Raw genomic sequence first — 10,846 nt, 5'->3', positions numbered from 1 at the left:
AAGATAGATGACAGATTTGGCATTTAGGGGTAAAGCTCCCTTTTCGCTTTGTTTTTTTTAATGCTTTGCAAGCCTTCGCAATCTCTTAAGGGACTCATTTCCGGTGAAGACACTCCAATATGCATTTCTGGGGGCCTCACCCTTTTCTGCTCCAAAAACCCCCAACTCATTTATGATTGACACGTCTCAAAGGCTTGGTGCAGGTGCTGCCAAGCTTTTAAACAATTTCGTCAGTGATTTATAACACTGGACCAATTTTCCTTCCATAGAGGAAAAGTACAATACTGAAGCACGAATCCACAATCATTAGAAAGCCACTTTTCTTTTTTCAGTTATTTTTTTAATATTTGTATCGGACCAAATAAAACCAGTTTAAGAAAGGCAACATAAAACTTAAACAGAACATAAATCAAACTCCACAGTCCAATTAAAAGAGTGTAAACGGGGCATAAATAAAAACAATAAAAGGAAATCCACACTTCCCTTCCTGCCACGTGCCTGAAGATGGATGGCCAAGAACGGGAAGCCGCTGAGCGTTTATTTTCGTATTTTTCTATGGCTGGCTACAGGTGTCACCAGTTCATAATCGGAGGCTGTGGCCTAGCCTTGAAGCACTCTGTGCACAAGTGGGAGGGGTTGGAATAAAAAATAAAATAAATAAGCACTTCTGATAACTTTTGCTCGTTATCACGAAAGCAGTCGTGACCCGTACGTCCTGCGCTCACAGGCCTTGGAAGAAAGGATGCTGCAAAGCCTTGCTCGCCGTGATCCTCGTCGCTGGATCCATATCTAACAGCCTGTCGAGAAGATCATAGGCTGTGTCTGGAACTCGGTCCCAGCCCTTCTTATCTGGCGATGCTCTGCTGTTGCTGCTGTGGGAGTCCGTGATCGGGCCCTGCTGCGGCTCCTCGTGCAGGGCGGGGTGTTCTTGGCGTCCGCGTGCTGAGATGGGCAGCTCGGTGTTTATATCTGCCTCCATAGCAACGGCATCAAGGCAGACGCGGGGATCTGCAGGGACCGCGCTGGAGTCGGTGGTGCTGCTCTCGGCGCGAGACTGCGTTCCTCTCAGCCTCTCGCACAGGGTCCTCAGGTCCTGGGCTGGAAGCTCTTTGCTGCACAGCACCGATTTGCCTGCAACCAAATGACAAGCACTCATAAGTAAATACATGTTAACTAAACCAGTGAACCACAATCTCCACCATTTCAATATTCTAGACATCAGCTTTGTGGAGACCTCCATCTATGAGTGGAATGGTAGAAACATACCGAATGTCTTTGCAGCCCGTATGGTCTCTTTGGATCCGCGGACAGTCATTATTTGTGCCAAGGCGATGAAGTCATCACTTGCTTTGAAGAAAGGATATCTGCCCGTCAGCAAGGACAGCAGAATGACTCCTGCAGACCACATGTCAATCGCTGGGAAGTAAAACACACTTAAGTTAGTATGAAAGAAATCACAAATCATGCTTTCAAATGTACTTGTCAAAGCTCTAAAAACTTAAATTTATTGACCTTTTATAATTTGATTGATATGTATAAATATAATTTAAGATGCTATTGGTACCAATTGTTTATATTATTTTATGATGCAAGAAATATCTGGGTTTATACAGAACGTGCAGACACAGCTGAAGAAAAGCAGCTGAAATAATGTACTTGCCTATGCAGATTAGCTGCAAATAATGTCCTAAATGTTTTTTATTAGCAAATTTTCTTTGTAATCATTAATACAGGAAATACAGTAATTTTAGGGATATAAATAAAAACGCTGCCCCCCACCACATGCACTGAATATTTATTGTTGCTATAGTATGTATATATAAGTGAAAGAGGTAACCTATATTATTAAATTACATGTATTTTTTAATATTAATGGCCCAGTCCAGTCCCCAGAATAAACAAAAAACAATAAAAATATGGGGCATCTGAACTTATTTATTTAAATTATTTTTTTACTGGTTAAAATCAAACCTACTGAATTCAGGCACTCAAAGACCTGAACTTGCAATTAGGGATTTATATTTAAAAACTAATAGGGGTGGGGAGGGTTTACGTACAGTACATGGAAATCAAAGCAGGGATAAGAGCTCTACTCACATGCCACACAGTTAGGGGCCCCATGCAGACTTTGTTTCTATTAACTTAACCAGTGATGCTGCCCATTAGAACTAAATGGAAACCCTACTCGCCCAGCTCCCAATTCCCCCGAGCTGAAATAATTACAGAGCTGACAACTATTATTTGAATCTGTTTTGGAATGATAGGGCAAGGTCAGTGAACAGCGATCTTTGCTTTCATTCTGGAACCCATACTGAGGTAATTAAAAAGGCACAGCAAATTACTGTGTCGCGTGTGTCAGTCCTAAAGCACTAGCGATAAGTGAAAGTCAGAACATAAGGGCAGAACCTATACACTACACTATTACTCCAAGAGCATGCAGATAGAGCCCAGTTTAGTGTATACAGTTATTTTTCCATTTGTAATTGATTTGACCTTTCTAGACTGGTTGTTGAGAGAGTTGGGATTCTAAACCAATAAACCGCTCGATTTTGGCTTCACCCCTGACACTTCTGAAGTGCAGTGTCTTTTGGAACAGCCAGAGTCGGAGAGATTAAATCCCCTTGGATAGTGTTTATTAATAGGAAGGCCCGTAACTAAGTCCATCATCTCAGAGCAACTGGGACTGCTAACATCCACATGCCTGACACTGTAAAGCACAGGCTGAGCAGACTGTCACGTCCCCCATTCAGGAACCGTCGACGGTGGTGGCAGGCACGCTATGCTGTTGGTAAAGAGGAAAGTGTCCCGAGACACTCACATATGTCATGTGTCTAGCCAGCAGTGGTGACACACCAAAACACCTGACTGCAAATACAGTGTGTTGGCTCAGAGCACACTTGCACAGGGACGCCTGGCAACACTCAATCTAGTTGTGCTGTATTATATTATAAAAAAAAAACTTTGTAATTCACAAATTAAATTAGGAAATAAATGCAAACCTAAGGTCTTAGACATTTACATGATCTAATGGTATCAATGAGGCATTGGTTGTCCAGGAAATTATAAAAGCTAGCATTTACAGCAATGGAAAGGGGAAAGGCTGGGGTGGGGGGCAGGCTCTTTCAATTTATTTGGAAAAACAGGAAACGGCCCGTCGGTGTCCATATCCACTCCTAAATGAAGACCATATGTAATTGAAACTTGCGAAACCTAAAGATATAATAAGGGTTCTTCGTTTTCACTTTCCATTTCGAATGACTGATCCTACCTTTTAACTAAATTCTGTGCTGCTCGTGTGAAAAGAGCATTCAATCAGAAAATACTTTTTATCCAGGTCTCTACATCCAACATCATGATGGGCAGTTAGTTGGATCTTACAGTTATAGAGGCCTTATCCCCCATCGTATCTGAAGCAGTGCTTTCACGCGGCGCTGGTGTGGAGGGAGTTACCTGTGCCTTGGTTGGGGTACTTCATGAGTACTTCGGGAGCTCTGAACCCAGGGGTCCCAGCCCTGGGGGCCACTTGTTGTTTCCTGTAACAGATAAAAACAGCAGTTCAGGCAAGCGAATGGGACAGAGAGAAAGCTGGTCGACGGGAATAGGTTACTTAATGCTAGAGAAATGCACAGGTCGTTAATAAAGGCAGCAGACAACATTAGGCGAGCCAGTCTGTCCGCATGACAAAACACACAGCAAAGACGTTCCCTGGAGGAAATCCTTGGCAATGCAGTGCGAACCAGCAATAATCCCAATGAAAGGGAATAATTTACACAAGTGTGTATAATTGAAACCGTTGATCCCTGGTCTCTGACTAGTTTATGGAAATTGTTCAGGTCTCCTTATGCTAAAAAGAGTAAATTTCACTGTCACAAATATTCCCTTTTCTGTTGTCTCAGACTAATAATAACAATTTAATGGCAGTACACCATATAGGTCATTTACTGTATCGTGTTAAAAAGATGCTCAGAGCACTGTGGTTCGTTGATTAAATCCGTATCGTCTCCACACCTGGTACATGTTGAGTGCAATGACAAGACTGCATATAAAAGTACAGCCACTTGTTTAGTAATTAGATGTTTGGCAGCAGCACACCTTCCAATTTTATATAGCATTATGAATTCACAATAGAAGCTTCAATCCCCAACACGTAATAAACAATACACTTTTTTTCTCCCCATTGTTACTACTCAGCTCTGCTCAGAAATGCTAACCTTCAGCCCTGCAAAGAGAAGAATAAGGTCTTCAACATCCAGGGGCAACGGGCTATGCATTATTGATACTCAAGGGGGGGGTTCAAGCATAGTTGGCCTTGTATAGCGCTTTAAAAAACAAAAACAAAACTAAATTAAGCACTGCTTTCCTCATGCTAGTTCGTGCTTAAAAATGCAATACAATAGGCATCAGAGAAAACATAATTTAATATTTTACAGTTGGGAAAGCAAACCCCATCACATACAACCAACAACTCAACGTGCCATCGAACCAGCCTACTGGAGAGGTCGAATCACTTTCCAGGTAGCATGCATAACAGACCACACGTCAATTTGTCATATTTAAGGCAAAGCCCAGCAGCTTTCAACTGTAAACTGAGGGAGAGGAGCTGCGAGAAATAGTGGATGTTGTGTTCTGGAAGTGGTTTTCAAGAGAAGAACGAAGGATATCACAAAGACAGGGTGTATACCTGGAAAGGCAAACATTGCACACCCGATCCGTCATGTAGCAGTTGCAGGTCAGGCCGGCCGGACACGGGCTGGCCAGTTTGGGACTGGGAGTGCCAAGCGTGCTCTTCACAGCGACTGGCCTGCGCTTCGGCACTGCAATTTTCCTGGACGTAAGGCTTAGTGTCTTGGTATTTTTTATAGGCTGAAGAAGCGGGAAAAAAAAGTAGTCAATATGCTGATTTGCAAATATATCCAACTCCCCCCCTATCCCCGGAGAGCCTCCCTATCCAACATGGCAACCCCAATGTAAAACAACATATTTAATCAACGGGGATTGGGGAATCAATAGGTATCCCCATATAACGTTTCAAAGTCAAATCCTTGTTTATTCCAACAAAGCCAGTGAACAATTGTTTCTGGACCAAACCCAGGGACATCGACAATCAGCCGGCAACCCTTGCCAAGCTCTGCAGGCCAACCGCTCGTTTACAGCCAGCGGAGATGATAAACCGCAGCCTCCATCTCCTCCCCAGTGCAAGTATGTGTTGAGACCCATATAACAGTCCCAATTACACGGCATTAGAAGCGTTCCAACTGCCTGACTCCAGCTCGGCACATTTTAAAATGTGCCAATTTAGCCGGGCAAGCCAGGCATGACTAAAGCACACTTATTGAGTGATCGCTTGCATCGGTCCAAGCTACGGCGAGGAGGAGAAGGGAGCCGGGCAACAGCATGCGTTTAAGATCTTCGATAATCTCACACGTGTAAAAAAAACTACTTATAGTTCTTTATTTTCTAAATCCTTCATGAATCACCATCAAAACAGTCATAATTCAGCAGGCAATATTCCTGACAACACCCCCTTCTTTACCTTGACGGTGGAGCCCTGGTGTGAGTTCAGGCTGTTTAGGTTCCTCTCCCCGAACACCGAGCGCTGTGCCGCATCCTGGAATTTCAACACAGAGTTAGACTTGCAACACATCGACCGCTTTCTCCTCCAAAATGAAGAACCTTTAGCAATGTGAAACGAGCCAGGTGCTCGTAAATCTCTCGCAGACACCTCGATCCCAAGTGTATTAACCCATAGGAAAGTCTAGACAAAGTCATAAACACCCTCACAGAGTGCAACATGCCATGCAAAAGCTGAGAACACAATAACACCGAAAGGTGCGATAAGCTGTTTATATTACCTTTAAACACACACCTAGATGCTACAGGTGGGGGAAAATCTAAATCTGAGACAAATGTATGACTTATGTAAGCATATTTTAAGTGGGACATTACTACTGAAAAAGATAAACCCCCCAGCCCTGTTCTCCCAGCAGCTGAGCACTAATCCTCTGTGAACAAACTGAATATTGCAAACAGGCAGAACCTTTATCAGCAGCTCCCCCTACTGATGACATCATATTAATACACTGAAAATATTGAGAAGAGAAAACTTAGTGGTTTTATTCTTCTTTAAACCCAATGGCAAAGGAAATCTGTGGTTTGTGTCTCTTCCTTTGTAAAATACAGATTCCTTTATATTCAATATTTCACAGTAATACAGAAAGCATGCATATTTCACCATAAACAAAGGCATAAATCCCAAAGCAAGCTGATCCAGCACCTTTCCGTGTTTAGTCTGTGCAAGTGCCCAGGACCGCTTAGCAGGTGGTTTTGTGGAGGAGTGCAGAGGGGGGTCTTTAGAGGGTGCCCTGTTGTGTGGTGTCTTACTCCCAGAAGAGACTTGAGGTTTATGTTTTGAGCAACTTCCCTGCTGGCTCTCCGCCTTCACAACCCTGAGGAGCTCGATCTGGGTATCAGGAGTGCCCTGTGCCAGACCAAAATCCACCAGAGCAAACCTGCAGTTATTGGAGAGAGAGAGAGAGAGAGAGAGAGAGAGAGAAAGAAATTGAGAGAAGCTTTAATTTCCACTTTACCTAGACCGGGAGGTGCAAACTCAGTTGCAGGAGTTTCTTGTTTTTCATTCCAACTGATCTACCGAATAGCTTTTTGTCAGTAATCAATCAGTTACAAAATACCCTATTCTGATATCCCACAGATTTCATGACTAATGGCCAAGGCATATGATGGGTCCAAACATGGGTAGCCTTCATAACAAATACAGTAAAACTTCACAGATGTTGCTGGAAGATTATTTTACGTGCTTAAGGAAAGAAATATTCCAATATTAAACATTTCCTCCAAGTTCACCACATCTTAGCTTAACTCTGTGAAGCTGCATGTCCCCCCAGTGAAATTTCCCCTGTAGGCAAAGTTCAACAGACAGTAATATGAACACGGCACAAGTTCTGGGTTACAGTCTACACAACTGGTGTGGGGGAGTGGGGGGGGGGAGACAGACTAAGTTTACACGGTTGCGCCAAAGTCTGCATTCCATTAATGCATAATACAGTTACAAAAGTGTACATACTTCTTCTGCAGCCGGTTGTACAGGAAGTTACTTGGCTTGATGTCACGGTGAATGATGCCAAAGCCGTGGATGTGCTGAAGAGCCTTGAGCAAGTGAAACATATACAGTCGCACCTCTTCAAAATGCAGCAAACCCAACATTTCCTGAAAGAGGTTTTAGACATTACAGTTTTAATTGAAGAATGAATAAATAAGTAACTATTCCTTTTCCTTTCAAGGACTTACCACAAATGATTCATGCTCTAGGTATGGCATGACAATGACCACGTGGTCGTCTTTTCTCAGGCAGTAGGTCACACCCATGACATTTTCTTGTCCACTACAAGGGAACACAAAGACATTGCTGCAATTGATTTTCCCAACAACTATAAAGATCTAGGCTTTCTCTCATCCAGCTCCTGCCACAGATACATTTCAACTTAACCTCAAAACCTAAAGTTGTTAAGGAGCAGAGACCAACAGAAGCTATCTTCAATCTTCCTGGATCTTGGTTTAGATATAACATTCATTTATTTTTTAATTGATACCTTATAGTATCAATATCCTGTAATGTTTCATTGTTTTAAATGGCATGTCAAGCAACTTCAAATATTGAAGTCCAAATGTCTGTACCACACTTCTCCAGCAAGATCTCTAATTGAAAGTGTACCAGTTCAGTCAGTTTGCAGATTTAATATTCTTGTAATTACATATTTAGTGAATAACAGCAGCAGGTCACCCATAATTCACTTCATATAGCAAAAGTGGGTTTATTGAAATAATTAGGCAGTATATTCCACATCTAGAAATGTCATCATTTGTCTTTCTTTTTTTAACAGAACAAACTTTTTTTTTTTTCCTTTCTTGAGTACTTTAATCAAAAGAAACCAATACATCCAAAGAATCTGCATTCTGCGGTGTATGAAACCTAATCAGTCTGCGTTTTTGTTGGCCCTAGGTCTTACCATTTCTGATGAATCTTGTTAAACCCCCACCAGTCAGAACCATAATAAAAAATAATGAAGGCAGCACTTTAACATATTTTGTCTTTGGAATCCACTTCAAAACAAAATGCTTTAACGTGTTTTCAGGAAGCCCAATCTAACTTTCATGGGAATTTTTTTTTTCGACTTGCAGCAAACTTAAATTTTAATTTTTGTTCAGCAATTGATTTCATAAGATGACTCCCCAAACAATTTATTAAACAGCTATACTTGTGATGTAGATTAATTGCAATTGTACAGATTTTTTTAAACCAATTTAAGTTAACCTACTTCTCTGTTTTTGTTATATAAAAAAAAAAAATAAGCATCGGGAAAAGGCACTAAAATGTCCTTATGGTGTCTGAAATGTCTGTCTGATAATTTGACAAATTCCACAAACTCTTATTTGAAGCCTTTTGACTGCTGCAAAATACTCAAAGTAGATACAAATACATTTTAGTGTTTCCACATTTGTTAGAACACGACTGAATTGTGACAAAAACCTGTGCCTGCAAGATTAACCTCCAAACAAATATAGGTCCCCCCAAAAATACTAAAAATGCATTGCAAGACAGGGCATGAAAACAAAAGGAATTTGCACTGAATCAAGGACTCACCCAGCCACTGTTAGGCATTGCAGTTCTGCAGCAATTCGCACGGGGTGGCTAGTTGGGATCAAATGTTTTAAAGCAAACTTCTCTTTCACTCCAGACTTCAGCTGAGCCTCCGCCAAGTAAACGGAGCTAAACGTACCTGTTAACAAGAAATCCTCCTGTTAGACTCTCTGCAGCAGATTCACAAAGATCACAGCAGGAATACTTTGCTATAGGCAAGAGACTCTGCTACAATGTCACATTTATCACTTAAAAAGGTATTTATGCTTAATACATACCTTCACCGATTTTATCCAAGACGTGGAAGATTTTAGAAAGCTGGGGCACAGCTTCATACAAGCCTTCGATGTCTGCTTTAACTTCACCTGCAGAAAACCAGGAAAGATTATATATCTGTTCTATATTTAAAAAAAACAACATTAGTGTACTGTATATATTAAGGAAATCAAACTCAGACTTATGGACACTATAGGGCGGCAGGAATCATCAATTTCCAAAGACTTGTATCATGTAAGTTTGGATCTTGCAAGTGGTGTGTCGAGTCAGGTCAGGGACGCACCCTTCAGATCCTGTGAAGCTGCAACGTCTATTGGCTTTTATAAATGTGGGGTGTCTTAGTTAATTTATCAAACGCATGTACCATTATTCCCATCTCCAGTCATGAATAATTAAGTGTTCGTCTGACATGAAAACCTCTTAATAGCTGGATTTCTTTAAATCTGGGCTGTCAGAGACACCAGCCTCAAGGTGACAGGTCCTGCTGCTTTTCCTCACAATAAATGCTTATTTATTTAGCTGATTTACTAATTTGAACCATATTCTGCAGTATTTTACAATTCACACAAGGTAAAGCACCATAAAAAAAGAAACTTGTACATTAATGTTGTTTTAATACATATACCAAGTAAAGAAAGGTTAGGATAAATCAAAACTTTGACCTACCTACCTGTGTCTTATTGCATTAAGAAGTGCTTGCATTATATCATAACACTTTAGGGTACAATTTGGTCATTTAAGATTAGGTAGGTCAACGTTTTGATACCGTCTGGCCCCGAGTCACATTGTAAAGACTGTTCATACTGTGTTAATATTGTATGTCCAGATGTAAGTACTGGTTTCATTGGTTAGCCACCATTGTTAATAAGGGCCTCAGTTCAACACTTACTGGAGATTTTGCGGCTTTCAGGAGCCCTGTCCGCCCCGCACAGAGACCCCACAGCGCCGCCGTCCTTGGGCAACAGTTGCGTCGGAGCGACTTCCATCTCAGCACATACAACTACATCGAAAGTCATGAAAACCCATTTTAGTCACGGTTACACTCATTTAAAAGATCGATGAATACGGGTATATAAATTGGCAGGCTTTCCTTACGAAATTCGTTAGGTTTTCTAAATACAAATATCACAAAACAAGTATAGTAAACGACACAGCCCGGCCGGAGATTGGGGCCTAGACCCTGTTTACAAAGCCGCACTTACATTGATCGCGAACAGCTGTAATATATAATGGCTACTTTTACGGTTTATTGTTTGTTTTGCATAGAATATATACATGCACATACAAGTCAAAAAGTTGTACGTAGCTCATGTACACAATTTCTATACTACTTGCTGGAAATAAAACCAATATAACCTTATTCATTTAGTCATAAACTTATTGCAAACTCGTGTTAAGCGTCATCCAAAAGTACACGACATGATCATCTGCAAACAAAGACAGCTCCGTGCATCTTCAGAGGAGACCATTAATAGGAATATCTTTAAACAAAAGTGCTGTCATAACTTACAAGTCTGCAGACCGAAGAAAGCACATGACGGCACTGAGTTTCATTATTATACTGTACAGTTGTTTCATTTCAGATAATCCACACACGGTCATTATTAAGCGCGCCTGATATAAACATTGTTGATATGGTCATAATAATCAGGCTGAAATTTAAAAGCAAAACCGAAATATAAGCTCTGTTTCGCCTTACTTCAGTGTCGGTCCTTCCGTGCTTTCTTCCCCCGCCTGCAAACTCCGCGCTAAAAGTGACGCAGGGGGCCGTCCTGGCGGGACGCGGATGTGCAGCTGCTGTCAACTGCAGCAGCATGCAGCTCTCACCGGGCTTGGCATATAGACATTGTAAATGCACTTTTTCCAGTTTAAAGAGGGAAATAATATCAGAATATTTAGGAGAAGTATGAGTAT

The 10,846-nt window shown here is 41.4% G+C and overlaps 1 protein-coding gene across 3 annotated transcripts; it reads right to left on the bottom strand.

Annotated features, from left to right (window-relative positions):
- Positions 1-318: 318 nt before the first annotated feature.
- On the bottom strand, positions 319-10,746 carry cdc7 (cell division cycle 7 homolog (S. cerevisiae)). 3 transcript variants are annotated; one of them, XM_066692096.1, is made up of 12 exons: positions 10,632-10,746; positions 9,822-9,932; positions 8,935-9,021; positions 8,660-8,795; positions 7,306-7,399; positions 7,082-7,224; positions 6,275-6,509; positions 5,534-5,608; positions 4,682-4,863; positions 3,451-3,533; positions 1,267-1,416; positions 319-1,131 (listed from the first exon to the last, which is right to left on the bottom strand). In XM_066692096.1, exons 2-12 carry the CDS (start codon positions 9,916-9,918, stop codon positions 722-724), a joined length of 1,692 nt encoding a protein of 563 aa, XP_066548193.1. In that variant the 5' UTR covers positions 9,919-9,932; positions 10,632-10,746; the 3' UTR covers positions 319-721. The 3 variants fall into 3 exon arrangements, with proteins under 3 accessions (XP_066548193.1, XP_066548195.1, XP_066548194.1); XM_066692098.1 differs by having other exon boundaries at positions 5,534-5,611; positions 6,425-6,509; XM_066692097.1 differs by lacking the exon at positions 10,632-10,746 and adding an exon at positions 10,443-10,623.
- Positions 10,747-10,846: the final 100 nt, after the last annotated feature.

Source organism: Amia ocellicauda, chromosome 19, assembly GCF_036373705.1.
Source record: "Amia ocellicauda isolate fAmiCal2 chromosome 19, fAmiCal2.hap1, whole genome shotgun sequence".
Classification (NCBI taxonomy): Eukaryota; Metazoa; Chordata; class Actinopteri; order Amiiformes; family Amiidae; genus Amia; species Amia ocellicauda.
Note: the sequence above shows the minus strand (reverse complement) of the source record. Positions and strands in the feature narration are given on the sequence as shown.